This window comes from Vigna umbellata, chromosome 2 (genome assembly GCF_029865625.1).
Source record: "Vigna umbellata cultivar VRB3 chromosome 2, Vumbellata_1.0, whole genome shotgun sequence".
Taxonomy (NCBI): domain Eukaryota; kingdom Viridiplantae; phylum Streptophyta; class Magnoliopsida; order Fabales; family Fabaceae; genus Vigna; species Vigna umbellata.
Window position 1 is genome coordinate 11,243,268 of NC_142166.1, and position 24,012 is coordinate 11,267,279.

The 24,012-nt window shown below is 32.0% G+C and overlaps 2 protein-coding genes and 1 pseudogene across 6 annotated transcripts; 1 reads left to right on the forward strand and 2 right to left on the reverse strand.

Annotated features, from left to right (window-relative positions):
* Positions 1 to 52: 52 nt before the first annotated feature.
* LOC148203418 (pentatricopeptide repeat-containing protein At2g15690, mitochondrial pseudogene) lies at positions 53 to 2,028 on the reverse strand (annotated as a pseudogene).
* A 4,387-nt stretch (positions 2,029 to 6,415) lies between these two features.
* LOC124843919 (SNAP25 homologous protein SNAP33-like) lies at positions 6,416 to 8,613 on the forward strand. Of its 2 annotated transcripts, none has more exons than XM_047320758.2 (6): positions 6,416 to 6,560; positions 6,696 to 7,304; positions 7,420 to 7,513; positions 7,601 to 7,731; positions 8,090 to 8,187; positions 8,355 to 8,613. In XM_047320758.2, the coding sequence occupies exons 2-6, from the start codon at positions 6,855 to 6,857 to the stop codon at positions 8,452 to 8,454; spliced, it is 873 nt and encodes a 290-aa protein (XP_047176714.2). In that variant the 5' UTR covers positions 6,416 to 6,560; positions 6,696 to 6,854; the 3' UTR covers positions 8,455 to 8,613. The 2 variants fall into 2 exon arrangements, with proteins under 2 accessions (XP_047176714.2, XP_047176715.2); XM_047320759.2 differs by having other exon boundaries at positions 6,829 to 7,304.
* A 1,583-nt stretch (positions 8,614 to 10,196) lies between these two features.
* LOC124843915 (heparanase-like protein 1) lies at positions 10,197 to 20,204 on the reverse strand. 4 transcript variants are annotated; one of them, XM_047320750.2, is made up of 10 exons: positions 20,042 to 20,204; positions 18,885 to 19,152; positions 18,690 to 18,726; positions 18,390 to 18,573; positions 17,361 to 17,509; positions 17,041 to 17,274; positions 12,250 to 12,439; positions 11,982 to 12,107; positions 11,738 to 11,840; positions 10,197 to 10,949 (listed from the first exon to the last, which is right to left on the reverse strand). In XM_047320750.2, exons 2-10 carry the CDS (start codon positions 19,092 to 19,094, stop codon positions 10,542 to 10,544), a joined length of 1,641 nt encoding a protein of 546 aa, XP_047176706.1. In that variant the 5' UTR covers positions 19,095 to 19,152; positions 20,042 to 20,204; the 3' UTR covers positions 10,197 to 10,541. The 4 variants fall into 4 exon arrangements, with proteins under 4 accessions (XP_047176706.1, XP_087962267.1, XP_047176710.1 ...); XM_088106141.1 differs by having other exon boundaries at positions 18,885 to 19,114; positions 20,028 to 20,204; XM_047320754.2 differs by having other exon boundaries at positions 18,885 to 19,114; positions 20,042 to 20,203.
* Positions 20,205 to 24,012: the final 3,808 nt, after the last annotated feature.

Consider the following 24,012-nt stretch of genomic DNA (forward strand, 5'->3'; position numbering starts at 1 on the left):
ATTCGCCAACTGCAACCATATTTAAATATATTTACCAACCAAGTTAAAGGAATAACAAAAGTAATCATCCTGAAATACATCATACAAAAGGTAATGATCTTCTGTTGTAAGAGATAACATCTTAGCATCAAGAACATAATTATAATGATATCAAAATATCTAAATACAGATGTTCTCCGGTATAAGGGGATAGAAAATGATATATCCATGCTACTGGAAGATTTCAAGTAAAGATTTCACCAGTAATCCCCACAAGAACATTTTCCATCCTTGAAATGATGAAACCTTTTGTTATCTCTAACAATTAATTCCCTCCCAACAATCCTGGACATGATCTTGATGGCATTGTGGCAGTCACCACAGACACGAAGGTTCTTGATGATTCTAAGAGGTGTTCTTGGTGGAGTACTAATAAGGCCATAGGCAATTGCTAGACGTTCACTGTGGTAGAGCAAGGCTTGCTCCTTTGCTTCTTGATCAATGTCATGAAGAACATATCTTGTATCAGGCACATATCCCGCATCTTTCATCCCACTCAAGGCCTTCAACTTTTCATCATCCTTGTAAAGAGTAGGATTCTTATACTCAATAATTCTGTTCCTTCCATCAAGCATGCTAATTGCAGTATACTTCTTCGGAGGTGGCGTGGGGATCTTATTCACAACAGCCTTTGATGGGTCAAGACTAACCATCAACTCTTCAGCATAGTCTTCAAGATCCACGTCTCCATGAACCCGAGCATAATGCTTCAGTTTCTCCCATACGGTTACAGTGGGCTCAAATGGCAATTTGGTAATAAACTCCTCAGCTTCATTGAGATATGCAGATTGTCCCAGAACATCCAAAAGCCCCATGTAGTGCTCCACCCCAGGCTCTATTCCAAACTTGCTTTTCATTGACTCAAAATGTACGTAAGCATCCTCCACAGCCTCTGCACTGGCACAAGCTGACAACACAGCAAGCAAAGTCTCTGAAGTAATCTCCAAACCCAGTTCATTCATTTGCTCAAACAACTGCAAGGCTTCATCCCCATTGGTGTTATTTGCGTAACCCCGCATCATCAAGAGCCAAGAATCCATATTCCTGCTGGGCATATGATCGAACACCCTACGTGCATCCGTCATGCTTTTACAATTCCCATACATTTCAATCACCTTGTTGTTGAGCATGAGATCACTCCTAAAAGAAGACTGCAGAAAGTGGTCATGGGCCTTCTTAGCATCTTCAAGGGACTTGGATTGGCCACACAAGTCAAACAGAAGATTGAAGCAACCAGCATCAGCTTTGACCCCTTTGTCCATCAACTCTATTGCTTCTTTAACATTACCCTCCTTGCACAAAAGTGCCAAATCAGTGATTGAAGGAGGTGGCGGTGGAGGAGCAGGGGATGCTTGTCCTTGAATAGATGTTTGATTGTTGTTCAGCTGGTTACTAGGGTTTTGGAATTGGTTAGGGTTTGGGAACCCCTGAGTCCTAGGGCTCCACGGATTCGAGGTAGCAGGGTTTTGATTGTTCCATCGATTGGGGGAAGTGGATGGGCGTAAGTTAGGATTTTGAGAAGTGGGAGTTTGAAAATTAGGGCTTTGATGGGTTGGGGATTGAGGATTCCACTGATTATGGTTTTGGCCATGTTCTGGAAATGAAGGAGGCACATTATGTTGACGAGGTTGATGGTTATGGTGAAGAAATTGATTGGTCTGTGGATTGAAATGTTGAGGCTGATGCTGCCATTGTTGGGGCTGTAAGTGTGTAGGATCAGAAGGTGACTGCTGTTGGTTTTGGTGGGAAGGGAATCTTTGATAATGGTGTGGAAGAGCAGAGGTGCTTAGAAATTTAGTGGTTAGGGTTTGGGTGTAGTGGTTGCCATGGATAAGGTGTGTCCGAAGCTTGAAGGAGGAAGAAAGCATTGTTGTACGAGCACGCTGAATCAATGGAAACGTCGCCATTTCTGAGCGAAGAAGTTGCAGAAGCAGCTAGGGTTAGTTCGTTCGATATCTAGGGGATACCCGTCTACGAACTCCACGTCCTACGATATCTAGTTTTAGTTCTAAAAATTTTAGTTTTAGTCCTCCAAAACTAATCTTGAAAACTATCACATTTTTAACGTGTTAGTTTTAGAAGATTAAAACCAAAAAGGATGAAAACAAAAAACGGTCAATAATTTAGGAACTAAAAACATATTTAACCGTTAAATAAATAATAACATTTAATTTACAAAATATTACCAATGAAATTAATAAGATAATTATTTTAATTAAAATATATATTTAATAAGATAATAACGTTTAAGCTAATTTTAATTTATGAAAAACAATTATTTTTACTTTTCTATTTTATAGATATTTATATAAATATATATATATATATATATATATATATATATATATATAAAAGTATTCACATTAGTTAAAGAAAAGACCAGAACATGTTGTATAAGTAGTTTAGAAATAAGTAAAAATGAAAGAATAAACTGAAAATTATTAATGAAAAATTGATAAATATTAAATGAATTGTTTATAATTAATTAATATATTTCTGTACTTGACTAGCTGTTTATAAGATTAAAATGTAAATTTTCAATATTAATTTTTTATATCAGTAAGTTTAATTTACATAAAACCTCATTTTTTATCTTTCTAATGCGGTTATTTGACCAATTTGATTCATAATATTTAATATATATAATATAGTATATATGAGAGCAAAATTATAATAAATTATGTATATATAAATTATATTGTTTCTAAAATTTAATTAAAGTTTTGCAGTGGGGCTAAACACATTTTAACCCTGACCCTAACCCGCTTGAGAGGGGGTTTTGGGAGTTAAGGCTTTTTTCTGGCCCCTACTTGAAGGACTTCTTAAAATAGGATTTTTTCAATAATGGATTGGAGCTGGCCCTGGGGCCATGGATTAAATTGACACCTCTAATTGTGGTTTTGTTGAAAGTTCTTTAACCTAGTCTTGATAAGTCATGCTAGTTATCAATATGTTCTTTAAAGAAGAGATAAATATTTTGTATTGTATGGAAAACATTTAATGCATCTCTAAGTTCATGAATGAATAGATGAATACTTGAAAATGAATTTGAAGTGAAATTTCTCAATCAACAAAAAAGAAACATAAGGTAAATCTTCATTTTCCTTTTCTATGTTCATTATATTTTATTGCACCACTCTAATGAAAGAAGAGAAGTTTTATGAACCAAGTTTTAGAAAATACTTTTGACATATTATTTGTTAAGTAAAAATATTGTTTGATTATGCATCATCATATGATATATTGCAAAATTTGCAAAATGTTTGAAAAAATAGTTTAAATCCCCATCTTTATGTTTTTTGCTTGTTTTCTCAAAAACATATTTTTAGCATACATGTCCAATGTCCTTTTGATTGTAAGTTATGTTGTTGTGTCAAGATCTACTTCAAAAGACATGAGTCAACTCTACTAACATTAGATGATTCAACAATTTTAAGAGGAATCGTGTTTTGTATTGTTTTGCGTCTTACTTAAATATAATATCTATTCATGTGTCACATAGTGATTTCTCAAAGAACATATAATTAATCTTCTAGATAATCTAGTGACTTCAGTTTTGAAAAATGATCTTTTGTCCTTAACATACACAAGAAGACATGGTTAGTCCATCAAAACTTAATATTATTTATTATGATTAACATACTTGAGATGACTAGCTCTTTTCAGGTTAGACTATTGAGATATATTTTCCAACTCTAACATGGTGACATTGAACAATATTTATGTTTCAATTATTACTTGCTAGTTGAACTTACACTAAAACAAAGAAAACCTTTAAGATCTATTAATAAACAGTAAAAAATAAGACATAGTATTTTGTTAATATAAATCAACATTAAATCATAGAATTTTTGTTTATTTTACTTCTTTTTTACTTTATACAAATTATGAACTAATCTTGGGCAACAATTTTAGTTTTCAAACAAATTGATTGTTTATCGAAATTGTGATATGTCGAACTAAGGTCAAATCAAGTTTGTTACGAGCTGACTCGACCTGAATGGTCCGACTAAGCCAACTTGCAACGAAGATAGAGCTAAGTCAACCTAAGTCTAATCAAACCTTATCTATCTTGATCTTAGACCAACTTACATAAGTTTGTCTATAGAACTTTAAGGGTTATTTTGATCTTCTGAGTTTTTTTCTTATGTAAGCATTTTTATATGTGAACATTTTGGTCATGTGGGCCTTTTTATCTTGACCCATGTGGGCAAGACCACACTATGTAGGCTTGGCCAAATTAATAGGTCTATATATGATTTTTTAACTTCTTAATCTCACGGCCAAATTATATATTTTTCTAACATTCTTGCAAATTAAATACAAAATTAAACATTTTTCAAAGAATATTAAAAAAAAAACCGACGTCTTTACGTTTTCTTGTTTTTTATAATAAGTAATTAAATAAATATTAAAATACTGATTTAATTAGTAATTTGATTCCTATATTTAGGTCTTTTATTTATTTTAGTCTCTATATATTTTTTTTACTTAATTGAGTATCAATATTTATTAAATAAAGTTCATATGGTCATTTCTGTTAAGGTGACGCTATTATTGTTTCGAATGTGACTACGTATTAATAATAAAATACTTAATTAGTAATTTGATTTTTATATTTTTCTTTTGATTCAATTAAGTCCCGATATTTTTTATATGTAAACAATGTGGTCTCTTTTTCGTTAGTTTTGTCTTTCACTTATCATAGGAACGAACATAGAAATCACAATTGGGTTCATGTGTCAATCTCTCACAATGAAGTAAAAATAAATAAAGATCTTGGATTTGTAATATTGGATCTAAAATAGTCGATCTTCATAAGATTATGTTACCTAAGAGGAATGAGTTGTGGAGAGAAGTATGGTTTAGATTCACAGATAATACTTTCTCATAATGTTAATGATGATTTCATGAAAAAGAACACATCGTCTCTATTTAAACAATATAGAAACTTAACTGAGTAAAAAAATATAAGAATAAAAATAAATCATAAACTTAAATATATGAATCAAATTATTAATTAAATTAGACTAAAATGGAATGACCTTTCAAATTGAATTAAATTAATTTAACATAAGAGAAAGATTTATTTTTTTAACAAATATTAAAACTTAGTTACAAATATAAAAATCAGAACAAATCACATATCTAAACATAAAAATTAAAAAATTAAATTACTAAGCCTAAATATTTGTCTAAATCAAAATTTTCATTGTTTTCTAAACATAATAATGGAAAGAGTCGATATTAAAGTCTTTTCCAATAATAATAATAATAATAATTTTTAAATAACTAACAAATCATATTCCGTCTGAGTTAATCCATCTAAAAATTTATACGATTTAAAAATTCATAATTATTATATAATTTTTTCTTTATACAAGTCAATTTTTTTTTAATTACAGTATAGTCAACTTTTATATATTTTTTAAATTATAAAGTAAAAAATAATAATATCAGTAAAAGATTTATGTATCAAATATCACTGTTGCAAAAGAAAAACGTGTACATAATAAAAATTAAAACACGCTTATAATAAAAATTACCATAAGAAATATTTATTATTATAATAAATGTACATACGTGCATTAATTATTTTGTAAAATACAATCCCTTCATTTTAGAAAAGGAAATTTGAAAATAAAAAAAGTAAGACCTTTTATCTGGACAATAAAGTATAAATATATAATAAAAAGATATTGAGTGGGAAAAAATAATTTCAAAATATAAACACGTGACATTAATTTTAGACAATTTTATTATTAGGAAAAATAAGGAAATGATGTACCACATTTAGTCCAAGATGGCATCCACCCACTTACCTCTTACAAGGTCCATGGTAGATTAATTCAAAGGGGAAAAAATTGACTAAAAACATGTTAAAAGAAAATATTTCAATAGTTGTGAATTAATATAATTGTAAATAATTGATATTTAATAAACTACAAAACAAAAAATTATGACCTTCCTTCAATAGATTCAAATACGTTTTTTTGCCTTTCTTTTTTACATCAAACTCAATTTTAGTTCCTATACTTTAAAATTAGATTAATTAGTTCTCAAACATTAAAAGTATGTAAACTTAATCCTTCTACGGTAAGAAAAAAAATCATTACTAAATATTAGATTTAAGTATAATAAAGAACACATATCATTTATATAAATTTAATTCTTTTATGAACTTTATGATGATTAAAATTTTTCAGTAAATATTAAATTCAATTATAGAATATTTAATCACTTTTTTAAAACTTGAAAGATTTAATTTACCAATTTGAAAGTAGAAGGATGAATAGAAAAGAATTTAGTGTAAGAAAATTGACAACTATTTGTTGATAGCATTAATGTAATGCAATAATAATATAATATTAATTCAAACAAGCGCATTCATCAGGCAAGCAACAGTGAATTTTCAACGCGATTTTGCAGAGCTTCCGCGTTGAAACATCCAACGCTTTTAACCTTAAATTCGTTGTCTTCACTTCCTTCCTTCTTTCGTCTGATTACATTATCTTCTGCAGGTACCAAAGTCTCTTCCTTTCTCCTTCTACCTTCTGTTTTAACCATTCCTTGTATCTTTTTTTTTTTTTAATTTATTTTCCACTTTCAATTTTGTGACTCTCCTTCGGTTTTGTCTGCAATTTTGATTATTTCAGCATAAATTCTATGAATTTGGATTCATCGTAATTTCAAAATTCAATTTTGAGTAGAGGGTTCTTGCTATAGAACTTGATTTTGATCTTTGGATTTTTCCTTGTTTGTCTTCCCGGGGTGAAATTGATACACAAGATCATTGAGAGAGAGAGAGAGAGAGGATGTTTGGTTCAAAGAAAACTCCGTTGAGAGAGGCTAAACCTAGCTCTGTTGGTCCTGTCCATAGCCCCTTTGATTCTGATAAAGAGTCAAAAGATAAAAAGTATAATTCCTCTAAGAAGACTTTAACCAACACCAACCCCTTTGATGATGATGTTGAAGTCAGTGGCCACTCTTCATCATCTTCCTATGGCCTTTCTTCTGCACATAGAAATAGGTATAAGAACGATTTCCGCGACTCTGGGGGGTTGGAGAGTCAATCTGTCCAGGAATTGGAGGACTATGCTGTTTACAAGGCTGAAGAGACCACAAAATCAGTGAACAGTTGTTTGAAGATCGCTGAGGAAATGAGAGAGGATGCTACCAAGACTCTGGTGATGCTGCACCAACAGGGGGAGCAGATTACAAGGAGCCACCATGTTGCTGCCGATATTGATCATGATCTGAGCCGGGTATTGATCTTGTTATTTTCTCGGTCACAGCTTCTTCATCTTCTGAAAGAAATAGTTGCTGCTTCAATTGGTATTCTGCACTACTCTTTTGACTGTTTCGTTGATGTATTTACAGGGAGAAAAACTTTTGGGAAGTCTTGGTGGCATGTTTTCCAAAACATGGAAACCCAAAAAGACGGGCGCGATAACTGGCCCAGTTGTTTTTGGAAGTTAGTATTTTCTCTCCTTTCATCTTTTTAATATCAACTGATTTTGGTTGTGTGATAATTGTATTTGTTATGTGCTTCACGATATAGATGATCCTGTGAGAAGAAAGGGCAATCACTTGGAGCAAAGAGAGAAGTTAGGATTGACTTCTGCCACTAAAGGCCAATCGAAGTCACGGGCAGCACCTTCCGAGTCAACAAATGCACTTGAAAAAGTTGAGGTTCGTATTGATTTGATGAAGATTTAACTGTTCATGTTGAAGTCATTTGAAGTGCTGAGCATGACAAAGCTTCAGTGTCTTAGTGCTGTGAAATGTGATTAATATCTGACTGTGTTCTTGAGTATTGTTCTGCTTCTGCTTGTCCTCAATAACCACCATATCATTAGTGTGGAGCCAACCGTTTTATTTAAAAACACTGACAGTTTTGCAACTATTTCAGCACATAAACCATCTTATTCTATAGTCAATATTAGTGCACTCTGGATATTGCTCAGTGACTTTCTGCTCTACCTTGTACAATATTGTAAAAAAATTTCTCAGCATCGAATTCAGCTAATGACTAGAATATCCTGAACAGGTTGAAAAGAGAAAGCAAGACGATGCACTGTCAGATATAAGTGACCTCTTGGGAGAACTGAAAGATATGGCCATTGACATGGGATCTGAACTTGAGAAGTAAGTTTATTGGATTCTATGATCGATCTCTCTAATTTTACCAAATATAGATTCTTTGACACTGGCAACAATGTTTGCTCAGGAAGTACTCCTAGTTAATGATTATTCAGAACCGTTTCAGTTATTTCAAGATGTCATAATTTATGCTGGTTTTGGTAATGTTGCAGGCATAAGGATGCATTGGATGGTTTTGAAAATGATATGGATAAGTTGGTCATCCGTGTGAATGGTGCTAATCAACGTGGCCGTCGTTTGCTTGGGAAATAGGGTGTATGCCATGAGACTGATACTGATTTTTACTTTGCATTTTTCAATTAAAGGAGCTTCCATGTTCCAGGATACTGGTTCCAAATATAGTAATGTACAATCCGCTTGTGAAATATTTGTCTCTGAAATATATATACTATTGATTGATTTGTGAGATTATTTATGATTCTATCATCAACATCGTGATTCCAATATTACCTCTTCCGGGCATGATTCATTCTATATAACTCGTATTTTTATACCACGAAATTCGTATTTCCGTCACAAAAAGTAATAATCTGTATTGAAGAATTTTTTTTAACTATCAAGAGTTCTTGGTTCCATTTCTCCTCTTGTTTTGGCATAACAGCATGTGGTTTTGCTCTTCAGTGCTTTGGTCTGTTTAGAAATTCAAATCAATTCTCTTGGTATTCCATCTGAATGATAGATTATTTCTGTTAACTTGTTGCGATAAATTTCTGAATTTCAAATTTAAACCATACTAGACGTGCTAATCTAACATCTTAACATTGAAAATTTAACGTCTTAACATAGAAAATTTAACGTCATAGCTTCTCGGTTTATACTGAGCCCATATACAGGGCAAATAATTCTTGTACCTCCATAATTTCAATCTGCACATTGATAAACTTAAACATTCCAAATTCATCCTTTGGTTTAGGATTTTTAATTTCGTATACAAATTCTTATTTTAAATTATACATTCCAAAATATAAATTTGTATTATAGATTGTAATATAAGATATATAATCCAAAATGTAAAATAAAAAATGCATTTCGTAGTACAATTTACAATATAAAATTTATATATTAAAACGTAAAATCTGGAATACAAAATAGAAATTATAGAATCTAAAATTTGTATAACATAATGTACATTCCAAATATATAAATTTAGATCATACTTTTCAAAATTAAAATTAAAAAATATAATTATAAAGGTGACGCAACAGACAGTTTGTTATGTCATAATAGGATAAAACTTTGAAATAGAAATAAAAACTAAAATTAAATTATAGTTTATGAGTCAAAAACATAATAAATCATATTTCAAGCATTCTAAAATACAAAAATAAAAAATATATTTTTTAATTGCATACATTTCATTTCTTTAAAAGTTCTAAAACCTCTAATCCAATCACATATTCCTTATAGTTTAAACTTAATAGGACTTTTAATCCTATGTTTCTAGCAATATTTTAATATTTTTTTAATTTACCTTTTACTCAATGTAATTTTTTTATTTTTAAATTTAAAATTATTCAATATAGTCTATTCCATTAAATAATGTTAACCTCATTTACAAAATGATAACTGACATCTACTATTATAATCACACTCTTTTTAAGTGTTTGTTGTCTAATCTGTGAAACAAAATGGAAAAAATGACATTAATACTAATCTAACAAAAAAATATCATATTAAATCATTTGAAAAAAAAGAACCATAAAGTTAAAACTAAAAAAGGAAAAATATTAAACCATTATTACAAATATAAAATTCATAAATACTATCAAGCCAAAAATTTATTCATTTTCAAACTCCAAAAGTGAGTTATTTTAGAAATATACTGACTTTTAGTTCCCCGAGAGAGACTAATATGCGAATGAATGAACAAATCTTTCAAAAGAACACATAATCACGACATTTGTAAGGACCAAAAGTACATTTAGCTCTCAATCTCCCTTCATTATGTCCGTAATAGAATATTTTTTTATTCTAAGAGAATCCACACAAGAGAGTAAAAAATCAATCTAATTTTTTTATACTTAAACTTGAATACAAACTCTTAACCACACTAAAAAGACAATTATTTGTCAACCATGTTGATGTCTTCCAATGGACTTAAATGGCATTTCCTAACTAAGAGTGAAACAAAATCACTTCTTTATCATTGGACTTCAAACTAAATTTTATCAAACAGTTTACTTACAACTAAATGATACAACTTGCATGTTCCTTCAAATCTAAATTATTGCATGGTTGTAACTTTCATGTGAAGCCAATAATAGCTCAGTACATACAATTACCATGAGCTTGAAATTGCATTAGTCCAGTGCCAAGTTATTTGCTATAGAAACCTTCAACTAATGTTTTCTCTGTGTAGCACATGCTGGAGCATCAAAGTTGGGGTATACAATAAATGCAATGGATAAAGGAGTAATGTATATTGGAGACCTCACATTACTACTCACTGGATCCAATTTTGGAAGATCTCCCTGGTCTGTTAACTCCAGTGGAATACCATTAAGAACCATGGTTTGGCTTTTCAGATAACCATCTTTTGGAGTTAAGTGGTACTCTTCCCTAAATGTGACCTCTGACCCTTTTGTTCCTACCCAAGAAAATGTCTTCTTCAGTTTATCAAAGAATGAGTTTTCCTTATGGATGTTTGTGGCCACTTCATTTTCAATACTTGCACTCACAGGGTTTCTAATAGTGAGAGTAAAACGTGTCTCATTACTTAAGTTGATTAGAAGTAGTGTCACACCAACCTGTAGAATGAAATTGATAAGAACTAGAAATATGCTAAAAAAAATACTGAATCAAAATATATACTTCTAATGCCTCAGAATGTTAACTCAGAATATAAAGCTCAGGTCCTAGCAAATTTCAGTTAAAAATAATTTCTAGTATATAAGAGTGACAGAGTCACACCTCTACACAAATTTTCCCAAATTCATTACAATTTTGTATATAACTATTAGACTTGTATTTAGTTGGTCTCTTTTTCTGTTATGTAATGTACAGACTGTACTTAGTTTATTTTCTGTTTTTAGGCAGTTTCTATGGTGTTTTGTAAGTTATGGCAGTTCCTTTGTTTTGGTAACTGTCCATAACTGCTGTCTTTTCTTTTTCTGGTTCAGAGTCTATTTTATATATACTCATGTGTTTCTGTTTTAGTTGAATTGATTGTACTCAGAACTTATCAGAAATACAGATTCATATTTTACTGCACCGTTCTTTTATTTCTCATTTCCTCAACTTCTCCAATTCTAATAATAACAAACCATCAAAACAAGGAATCAAAGATTTTATTGTGTTGATGGGTTAAAATTCAATTTGTTAAACTTTTGAGCCTATAACTTCATGTGAAATATTCTTGACTCTAATGGTTAAATTTAAATATCAGGTGTAAAGTGTGCTAAGCTTGATATGATATTATATCATGTTTGATTTTATGGTAGTTGGAATGCTATTAAAAATATCATATATAGAAAAGAAAACCAGATAGTAATGTAATTCAATAGCTACCCAAGTTGAAATAAATTAGGGAACTTACCCTGTCTTTTGAACAATGGGCATAAGCACGTAAAAAGGGAGAAGAAACATCACTTGAAACTGCAAGAACCTTCTTTCCCATTAATCGATGCCACAAAAGTGCACTGTTTAGGAACAAAACCAGAAAACAGGTTTAGATATTCTCAAACATGATAGCATAAAACTTGAAGTGACCTTCGAGAAAAAAAAAAAGTATTCCTTTTTTTTTTTGCTTTTTCTATTTGCAATTTTCTATATGTACTTGCCTGTAGTAATCAGGATTAGGATTGAGGGTTGTGGTATTGAGAAGTCCATAGTTCCCTCCAATTAGGGTCTGCCTACAATAGACTTTAGTGTTGTAGCAGGATGCTATTCCAAGTTGATCTAAGTACCTAAGTCATTTCAATTTCAAAACTCACAAAGAATCACATCACTAGTAATTGTTTTTGCTAAATATAACATCATAATCTGTGCTTCAGTTATGAAGAAGAGGAACAGAAAATGATGGAAGGAACGGACAACCATATCACCTACCAAAAGGTGTTAAGAAAAGTATTAGATACATGATTGCCACCGCTGTTGTATGCCCCACCAGCTTCTCCTACCCATGCAGAAGCCCAAGGACCATATGTTTGAATGGTTTCAGAAAGATTGCCAAAAATTGATTTCACCCTGCTTAAGCGTTCAGGATCTAGAATCTTCCTTTCAAGATGCTCGTCACTACCTGAAAGAGAAATTTACTCAGAAATTGATCATCAATGACAAACAGCAGTATTTTTCCAACATGTAAAGAAAGTTTATCATCTTTTGCACCACATAAGCTGATAAGGTTAAGCCTTGAAATAAATATATCAATTGCCAGGAGATGTCTCTAGCACTTATGAGAAAAATAAATTAGAAATACTGAGTGTATTGAAGTATATAAGGAGGTAGTTCTACATACGAAACTTTCATGTTACCATTCAATATTAGCATAACAGTCTTTGGGTGGCTGTGAAGATAATCAAGCAGATGGGGGGCAGCTAAGACGTGTCTCTACGTAAATTAGCAAATCCAACCTTCACAAATTAGCTATCTTGATAATGAGTTTTGTTAAAAACGGTCGATCATACTCCGTTTTAGCAAACTCTTGCAATTATTTGGTTTTACAAACGTGCAGCATTTTCCTTTTAAAGAATGTAATATATAATAAACAAATATGATAAAGATCTCAAGCTTGCCAGAACAAGTTTCTCCATAAGCACTTCAAGGAGAGAAAAATAAGAACAAATGTAATAAGCACTTCAAGGAGAGAAAAATAAGAACAAATGTAATAAGGTTCTCCATAAGCTAAAATGAGTTTATGTATTATAATTAATGTTAGCTTGCGGACAAACTAGTTTCCTTTGTTTTATTCTCTTAAAAGTGTTTATGGTAAAGTTTGTCCAAGCATATCCATCATCTATGTTGTCATGAAAGAGAAGCAATGAACATTACTTGTTGCCTCTACGGATAGTAACTCAAGCCAGTGTTTTTGTTAGATATTATCATTATTTTCAAAGAAAATGAAAAGAAAAACTTCTTTATTTCACCACACATACATAAAAATGTTAGCATGAAGCACTGTCCTTTCCACTAGATCATTTCAATCACAAGTCTCTCAAATCTCAAGAAACTCCTCTTTTCCCTCTAAGCTTCCTATTAAAGGGCTCCTTTATGCTACCTAACTCTTAGCCTCAGAAACTACCTTACAATTGTATTTTTAGTTTTTCTTTTAAACCTCCCATAATAAACCTACAGTCCTGTCTAGTTATCAACTTGCTGTGGTTGCTCTTGCCAAACAATACCACCCTCGGAAACAAATTTTTCCTCAAGGTTAAAATCAGGAAATTTATTTGGTACAGTATTCCTACGTGGATTCCTGAGATGTTTCCCCTTCCATTGCACTGACACTTCTTGTACTGGTTCAGCATTTTAACTGATCGATGCCTTGAATGTAAGCCAGAATTAACACATATGTCCATGAAATTCTAATGGTAGTGCAGCTTTCACTGAATGATCCCCTACTTCCTTTTTGAGCTGATATGCATGGAACATAAGATGCATTTGAGCTTGATTTGGGATTTGTAATTTAAAAGACTGATTGCTTAAGAACTAAATATGATCCATAGTAACATGTTGACAGCTTGGGATGAAGCTTGTTAGACACAACTCCGTCTATGTGGCCAAATTTCTAGATGCACCAAATCACCTAGTTTGATCTAGGAAGGTTTGCGATGAACTTTAGTATGAATTGTCATTTGAGCTTGTTCTCTTTGAAAATGAAACTTCAGTTGTCTCAAAGTCTCATCTTTTGTTTGTAAGGTTCTGCTGTTTGTAAGGTTCTGTGCCACAGCTTCCACTATCGTTTCTCCAAGTATAAACCTAGCTTTGAAGGGGGACAATGGCCATAACACCTCAAATGGCGTACAGTTAGTGACACTTTGGAAATTAGTATTGTACCAATATTTTGTCCAAGGGATAAATTCCCAAACATTAGGCTGCTCACAACAAAAAGCAACATATATAGGATTCTAAGATATTTATTCAATACACCTTGGTGTGTCCATCCGATTGTGGATGATAGTGCTTACACATCCTCAGTTTCGTTCCCTATAACGTGAATAATTCCTGTTAAAAAGAAACTCATAAAAGTTGGTCACGATCACTTCCAATAGAACTCTGCACTCTGTGAAATCAACTTATTTCTAAACAAATATTACAGCAATTGATAGGTCCTGGTTAGTTTACAGAAGGAGGGAAAGAGTGTAATAACATAACTGTCTTAACAGTTATGAGGGGGGGCGGGAACAGGTTGTATAAATAGCCTTTGTGTAACAGAGGAAGGGGGGTTGAGAGTTGATGTACAAAAATAGTTCAGAGAACCTTGTTGAGGGGGGTTATGCTCCCAGCCTATTCTTTGTATAGACCCATTCTTGATCAATAATACTGTTCTTTCATTCATCTTTTGGTTGTTCTGTGTGCTCGTGAGTGAGCTTAGTTAGGTTCAATACTTAGGAACCTAACAGCAATAGATTGACCTAAATATGGGTGTTTAACTAAAATAAAATGGTCATACTTTCTAGGCCTATCTACCACCACCAAAACAGTATCAAAACCTTTAGATTTAGGTAGGTTCACAATGAAAACCGTTAGATCAAAGTTCAACAGACCCTTCTTTATTTGGTTTCGATTCCTGTTCTTAAACAATAAATCATAAGGTCTCATCAAATGCAAGTGCTATTTGCTTCGTTTGACAAATAAAGCACATTGCTTAGTACTCTTCATCTAGTAAGCTTTACGTGGAAAGATGATAAATATACTTTGTCTAATAGATGATAAGTGATACGTACCCAAGAGATAATAAAAATAGGTGGGGCAGAGTTTATAAGAGGAGAGAAAAGGGTGACGTGGCTTTGTGAGGGAATTGTGTTAGTTAGAAGAGAGAGAAAATGATTTGTTATATATTATGAGGTGTAGGCTGTGAGGGGGGACACGTTTTGTTATTCGGTGGAGTGGGAGGAGAAGAATTATTACGATTCTTCTCAGGAGCGAGGCTCTGGACAGAGGGTCTTGAACCTTCTGAGCTTTCTGTTTTATCATAACAGTGAATTTTCACCATTATACTTTGCACACTTCATATTTTCGATTGTTCCATTTATTCCTAAACTTTGATTTCTATTAATAAGCCTTAAGCATTTCATAGTAGATATAAAAGATTTATAAATGCTTATACTTTGTGTGTAGGGAATGCTTGTCTCTTCATTTCTTTCAAGAGAATCTTGCAGCCGAGTCATGCCCCCGATTGAGCAAGTTGATAATTCTAACCACAAAAAATTTAACTTTGGTGTTCGACCTCCTTTCTTTCAACAAAATCCTCTTTTCTGATACTAAGTGCTCTATCTTCCCTGCCTCATTAATATGATCTTCAGCCAAAACAACAATCCTCAATCTTTTCTGGACATTTATGATTTGGACCAAAGGCTCTGCCAGCAAAGATTTGCATCCCTCCTCTTACCAAATTCAGGATATAAAAGGTTCATGGTTTCTCTAATCCTTGACCCCATCTGACCCAAATGAGGCTTGGCACATTGACAACCCAGAGAACAATTTCCTAACCCCATGCCACGTTCATCCAAACTCGTTGGATGAGTGTGCACTAAGCATCCTTCCTTGAGTGTCCATTTGAGACAATTCATCTTCCACTTTTGATAAAGAATACCTGAATTAGGTTCCTGATACGAAGGTCACCTGATGTGTTGTGTAATATCCTTCATAGCATTCTTCAGATCTCATGCAATTTCCGTGGCTTGAATCACATCTTTTGGGTCATGCAAATGACTCTAGTATATATTCTGATTCAGTCCTGCCAATAAATATCCCATCAATTGATCTTCCCTAATATCTGTTTTGCTTGAGACATCAAAATTTCAAATTCTTAGATGAAATCTTCAACACTTCTTGACTGCTTATCGGAGCAAAGCTCTCAAAAATTGTGTTTTGTCCACTGTCTCCAAATCTCCTTGACAGTGTTGATGCAACATCCTCCTAAGAAGGGTTCCTCAATTTTTGTCAACAGTACTTGAACCAATGATCAGTGTTTTCTTCCATGCTAATGAGGCCTAGGCACAATTTTTTCGACCTTTTGACGTTTTGTACTTCAAAGAATTGTTTTGCCCTTGCTATCCATCCTTGTGGATCATTCCCTTCAAAAAGTAAAGCCTTTATTTCTCTCATGTTCAGTATGCTTTCTTTCACTAGAGTCATGCTTGTTCTGAGGTCTTCAATCCCCTTCCTCTGTTTACCAACCATCTCTCCAAAGCACTCACTACTTTTTTCGATTATTCCACTCATAGATTGAGGAGGTTGGACCAAAATAGTTAAGAATCAGCACTATTTTAAAGAATAAAAATGAAAAGAAAATAAAAACTCTTTATTTCAGAAACGTACAAACTACAAAGGAGCACTCTCCTTTCCACTGGATTATTCCAATTACAAGTCTCTCAAATCTCACAACCTCCTCCTCTTTTTCCTCTAAGCTTCCTATTAAAGGGCTCCTTTTATCTAACTAACTCTTAGCTGTAAAAGCTACCTTACAACTGTATTATTAGTTTTTCTTTTTAAACCTCCTATAAGAAAGATGCAATGCTGTCTTATTATCAACTTGTTGTGGGTGCTCCTGGATAACAATAGTATTAACCACAAGAACTGAGAAACAGAAGCAAAGGAAGGACTGTCCAGAGATTTCAGATTATTAATCATTTGGCAAAAATGCCTACAGTAGAAAGAATTAAGTGACAGTCAAACCTGGGCCCAGATTGTATAAATGATGAGTCAGAACATTGATTATGCCTGAACCAGAGACCTGAAGAAGCCTGTCATACCACTGTCTTTCATAAAATCCTCCAGGTGCCACAAGTGAAGGCTTGAAGTTGGAGTTCTCGTACAATGTTCCTAGAATTTGCTTAAGCTTTATCAAATCTTTCCCATACTGTGCAACCCCAACACTTGCACCAATGCCCTTACCACTCAACTCATTTCCTACAGCAGCAGATTCAAGAACAAGGTTAAATCAAACAAAATTAAACGTAACAAATAACCCTTCCACTTGTTATACGTAGTCCTACCAAGTTCCCATGAATCAATCTTGTATCCCTTTGAAACAGTATATTTTATAAAATCATAAGCATTTGTGGGGTCCCAGGCTCCTTCCCAAACATTATGACTAATCTGGTGCTTCCCATGGAGTGCATTCAAGCCAAATGTCACAATGGCCCTGCAAGTACCAAACTCCAGTTAAATTACGTCACAGCTAAACAATTCATCCCTCATCCCTTTCTTCTTTCCCTCTACCATTATATAATGCATATAAAGACGTAGTATACTAATCATGCATGTACTGATATTTGTATTCCATGTCTTAATTTATTTAGACAAAGTCATGTAACAGGAATGGAATCAAGCCTACAGACCATAGACTAGTATGTCAGATATTCGCCCGAACAAAAATCTACACCAATAATTGCAAAAATGGAATATAGAAGCTTCAATAATTAAAATAAAGCATCTAGAGAGTGTGGTAACCAAGTTATTACAATATGCTTTTATTTGCATGGTTTTGTGATCAAGAGTGGTAAAACAACTTAACGATGCAACTATAGAGACTGTTATATCAGCAATGACTGCATATAAACTGCGTGTTCTTGGAATAAGAAACTAAGTCAGTATTGTCGTATAAGCTTTTATATGCATGGTTTTGTGATCTAGAGTGGTAAAATAACTTAGAGACGCAATTGTACCTATTACAAGCAATGACTGGATATAAACTGCATGATACTGGAATAAACAACTAAGTCAATAGAGTCATTCCAAACAAAGTTCATGGAAATAACTAAGAATGCCAGTAGTGAGTCTCAATTACCAATGAAGGAACGTCCACTAGCATATATTTTTGTGATAAAGCATTTAAACAGAAGCAGACACTCCCTTCAGCAGCTATTATGTTAAAATATGACCCAAGCAAATTAAGGTCATTACTTTGTTAAAGTACCTAATTAAATAGCTCATCTTGTTTTTCATACTTTTGCTTTTAATTGAAGGAAGAGAGGACAATGGAAGAGATGAAGACAGTTAAGTCTCAATGTTAAAATTCTCACCCTGTCTCATTGAAAAACTGATTCAGCTCATCCCATCTTTTCATGTGTAAACATCCCTTTGAAAATCCAAACAATCCACCTTCAATCTTTTGCAGGGGATGACAGGGAGACTTCAAACTTCCTACATCATATATAACCTGGTCTTGCAAAGAACCTCCAAGTCGTATCCTCAATGGCTTGAGTTCTATCATGCAACCATTACAAAAAGAATAACATCATGCTTAACATAATTACTCCAAAGTTAAAGATATTCATAAAGACTTTATAGATCATACAGAAGTAATGCAAATATATACACACCTTGGATGGCCTGGGCAAGGAATGGACGAGACAAGTCCTGAAAAATCAATCCAGATTGAAGTGAATAATGCATACAGCACCTTAATTGGTTTCCATGGTTCTAAATAGGAGAGGTGGGAGTGGATGGAAGGGGATGATAAATGGTAGAGACTGTTTCATTTCATTTTCTATACAAATGAATTTTAAAATACGCACCAAATTCACAACAGATGAATATCCCCAGGGGCAATGGTTGTAGTCACACTTGTCATGAGGCCACCAATCAACGGTGGCACAAATAAAGTTATCACCTGTTTCAGCCTTTGTTTGAGCTCCATCTACTAGAAGTGAACCATGTTCAATATCTTGACTTAAATTGGCTTGAACAGAAGCCAACAAAAGAAACAATGCAAGGTGGAATCTCATTAGTTGATCCACTGTATAAGCTGCAGCATCCAAGTTGAACACAACTAATCAAAATCAACTGCAGTAGAGGATATAAAGAAAATTTATACAAAGATCTTCTCATGCTACATAATGCGAAAGCGTTTAAATGAACAATACCTAATGACTGCTCATGGTTAAATTGTTGAGTGGAAAACAGAAGTAATAGTGTTCATAATTATTTTCAAAAAAATAATAGTGTTTCAAATTGATACCCCAAATTGATAAAAATAAAAAATAAAATGAAGTGAATATTATGATACCCCAAATTGATAGTTTCAAAACATAAGTTAGAACTACTTAGTTGACGTTAACAACAGTGAAGAGTAACACTGGTGTCCTATCATGCTGTGTCCCAATCAAGATTAACAGTGTCCTAAACAACTTTATTGCAGCGAAAGGCAACTACAAAATTGGGAACCGCTTCTCAAAATTTTGGAGCACCACAGAAATAATTTCAAAGTCAGAATTCTTACGTAGATAAAAATCACACGTTATAAATTCATTAACAAGGTCAACAAGAGACAGAGAGACCGGAAGCGTAACAATAACAGATATATTTTATATATACAGAGATTGAGATCCGAATGAAACATCAAAGAATTGTGAGATCACGGTATTAAATACGAAGGTGCAAAGTTTTAAAAATTATCAGTGACCGGCGATTTCAGCCACGGTATCAAGATTTTAGAAAATTATTTAGTGACTGCATCTATCACATTGGTCTGTCGCAGTATTGAAGATCACGACAAAACTGCCACAGTAATTGAAAATCTTTCAAAATGTGGAGTGAAATGAAGTGGGTTTGACCTTCCTTGACTGGTTGATGCAAAATGTGGAGCTATGAACTAAACACAGATGACAAGAAGAAGAGGAACCCAGAAGAGAAAAATGAAAAAGAAGAAGAGGGGGTACAGAAAGGAGCAAACTTTGGAAATGGTGGGTGTCAACTGGAAGCTTCTTTCGCCATTGATGAGTCCCAACTGTGAGGATCAATAATGGCAGAAAAAAGGTACTTTCTTTTCTTTAGTTTTCAGTGTCGGTAGGCTGAAGTTTATGTCTGATGCTCAGATAAATAAAAAATTAAAATTCAATAGAAAATATGGGTCCTTGTATTTCAGAGTGGAAAGGATAATAATTTCCCTATTTAGGTTCCTTTCTTCCTCTGTAAGACTGTAGAACGTAACTGAAAGTTGCACATAAAATAAGATAAACTGCACAGCATTAATAATAGTTAATTATAGAGGGAGAATTATTGTTCCACTATCCTGACATGGCTGCTGTATAGATGGTTATGGAAAAAGTAAGAAATTTTAAAGCAAAATAAAATTAGAAATCACTAAATACTTTTTTGTTTTCTAAAACGAAAAACGAAAATTTAGTGATTACTAAATACCACACATTTTCCATTAAGAAGATCATATATAAGTCAATTTTAATCAGTAGAAGTTATTAATTGTTTCTCGTACTTTTAGCATATTTTATTAAATATTTCAGAAGATTAAATATTTTTAGTTAATTAACTTAATGCTTTTCAAAAGTAAATATTTTACTCTGACCTGATTTATTTAACCCAATCTAATTTTATTAAGTATGAATTATCACCAGATTTCGAGTTTAAAATTTGTGAGCTGATGGTTATTTTCGGAGTTTAAAGGAGTTAAATTGTCACATTTCAAATCAATCATATCATTAGGTTATGTTTGTTTTAAAAGATTAATTTGACATGGAAAATGTGAGTGATGATTGCTTTAAGATATAGATAAGTGTAAGTGAAAATATTTAAAAGGAAAATTTATAAAATTTATAATAATTTAATAAATATAATGGATAATCAAATTCTATTAAGATTAAAATATAACATTATAATTTTATCTTTATAATTAAAATAATTGATTAAATATTTTTTTTAGTCTCTTATAAAAATTAAAATTATTCTTATAATTTTGATTTAATTTAGTCTCCTATTTTTAAAATTACGTAAATTTAGTTTTTTTAATTAAATTTTGTTAAATTTATTTAATATTTCAAACACATTTCTCAACGAAGTCCAAATATGTTAAATGGTATAAACAACTTAAATGTTATCATGAAATTTGAAATGTCAAATAAACTTAACAAAATTTAGTTAAAATGACTAAATTCAGACATTTTTAAAGTTGAGAGACTAAATTAGATTAAAGTTTAAATAATTCCAATTTTTATTTGAAGTTAAAAGACCAAAAACATATTTAACCCTTAAATAAAATCTAATTATTGATATTATTAATATTATCGTTTATCTTATTCTCCATTTTCCTTATTGCCACCAACAACCATCCTATCTACAATGTCCCAACCATCACCACTATGACCACACCAGTAACCACCATGAATACACCAACAATCACACAAGTACATTAACAAACACCACGAGCACACCAAAAACCACAAGTCAGCAACCATAAAAAAAAAAGACATTCCCTCTTGCTCGTTCCGTACTCCATTACTTTCTACAGTTCATTGTATGTATGGAACGAAAAAAAACCTTCCATCTTTTGAGCTCTTCTCATACGCTGTAAAATGCAAATGCAAAATGTTGAAATAAAGGAAGGTTTATTTGATAATTGCACTATGCATATGTATAAATCTCCTAACTTCAATGAAGATATAATCTAAGGTTTCTCCCTCATATTCGCTCCCCATTTACCTGTAAATCCCTTGATGCAAACGCGAGTCTCACTCGCTCACCAACGATAAATTCTTTGAAATAAACACAGTCTTAAGGAGAGTTCTTGGTGTGGGATCTTGGAATCAACTTAGGCGTGGTGAGGATTTTTGTTTGTATGAGATCCTAGAAAATTACAACAGTTAGTATCATGGTGGAGTTGGTTAAGATAACCAAAAATGTGATTTTTACAAGATTATGGAAAAAAAAGAAACATTGGTGAATATTTATTCAATTAAAATGGCTACAAACTGAATCCCTTGATATTTATTGTTTTTAACTCATGAAAATGGGAGTAATTAGTTATGGAATGAGATTTGTGACATGAATCTTTTCTAGGTTGCAAGATTTAGGGAGAACAAAGCTCTATAAATAGGATAATAAATACGATAAAAGGCAAGCTGCATTTTACCCTCTAAAGGATGTGTTGCAAGCACAAGAAAGAGTGGAAGAAATGTGTAGTATGACGAAAACAAAAGGAAGAAAAATCTTAGAAGAATACAAAATGTTTAAGAGGAAAGGGAAGCTAACTAGTTTTGATCTCTATTTTGGGTATGAATTGAGTCCATATTGTGTTCATACATATGCATAAGGGAAGCTAACTAGTCTTGGTCTTTCTTTGGGGTTTGAATTGAGTCCATACTATTATTATATAGGTTTTCCTATGATAAAAGTTAGTTTTTGCTAAAAAGATACAAAGTGTGTTCACTATTGTGTGTAAGGTAAGCTAACTGACTTTTTGTTTTACATGAATAATGACATGGTTTTGGATGAATTTGATGATAGAAATCTAACTTCTTTTGATGAGATCAAGGTGTGAGGTGTAGGTTATGATTTTAGGATTGAGATATTAGAAAATATGGTAATTAGTTTTCAATAATGCTTGAAAGGTGTTGACTTTATTATCTCATTATGCTTAAAAGAGTTTCATGTGAATTAGGTTGAAATTGATGTTTTTGATGATTGAATTGGGGTATAAGGGCTAACAAAGTGTTGTTTTCAAATTTAGAAGGATGATGATTTTAAGTGAATGTAAATTTTGTAGGTATTTCAACTTGTTTTTTAAAAAATGTGATTAAAAAAATGAATCTTTTGAAAGTGTTTCATTAGTTGGGAAGATTGCTGGGAAGAGTGAAGTGTTTCATTAATTAAGAGATTGCTCAAAAGTATAATGCATTCCATTAACGGGAAAGGCTGCTCAAAAGAGCATTTTGTTTCTTCATAGCGGGAGAGATTGCTTAAAAGAGTAAACATTATGTGCAATATTTGTTCTATGTATTTGATTTACAATCTTTGGGTTTCAAATTCTAAAAGTTTGGATTTTGTTAAAAAATGTTACATTTTTTGAATGAGTTTCATTTTCTTTGTTAGAAATAATATATGTGGAAATTATATGTGGAAATTATATGTGGAAAACTACGGTTAGAAAAGACGAAGTTTTTAAGTTTGTCTGCTGTGACTCATCTTTCGCTTTTGGGGGTCTACTTGATAAACTTTCATATGTTTTACTTTTAATGAAGATAAAGATTCTTGAAAAAATTTATATCTTTGGATGTTTGAGATTTTTAACGATTTATGAATTTGATTTAAGATTGAGATTTTATGTTGTTTTATTAGTTTATCTTTGTATATGTAGTTTTCACTTACACTGATCATATTATAGGGAGTAAATGATCGTATAGGTGCTTAGATGATGCACAACAGTGAATAATAAGAGTTAGATAAGACTACTAAAAATTAAAATAATTATATTTAAAGTTTAAAGAACAAAATATACTAACATTTTATATATAATTATGAGATTTTTTAAAATATAACGAGAACATATTTATTATACAATCTGTATTTCATATTTCATAATGCATATCTGATTTTTCATTATTAACAATTTGTTCTTTTATCACCAAATTAATAACATCAAATTAACTTTTAAAGATTTATTTCAAATTATTTATCGCCATTTTATTTTAATAATTTTTTCATTATTTAAAAGAATTAATTATCATCATTTACAATATTGAAACAATAAGGAAATAATAAAAGTTTATATTCTACACTCTATAACCCAATTAATATTTATTAAATTTTAATCAGTTTACTTTATTATTCACAAATCTACAACCTAAATTATTTTAGAAGTTAAATTTTTCTCCCCTCTTTTTTTAAAAATAATTTGCAAAAAATGTTAGTCCA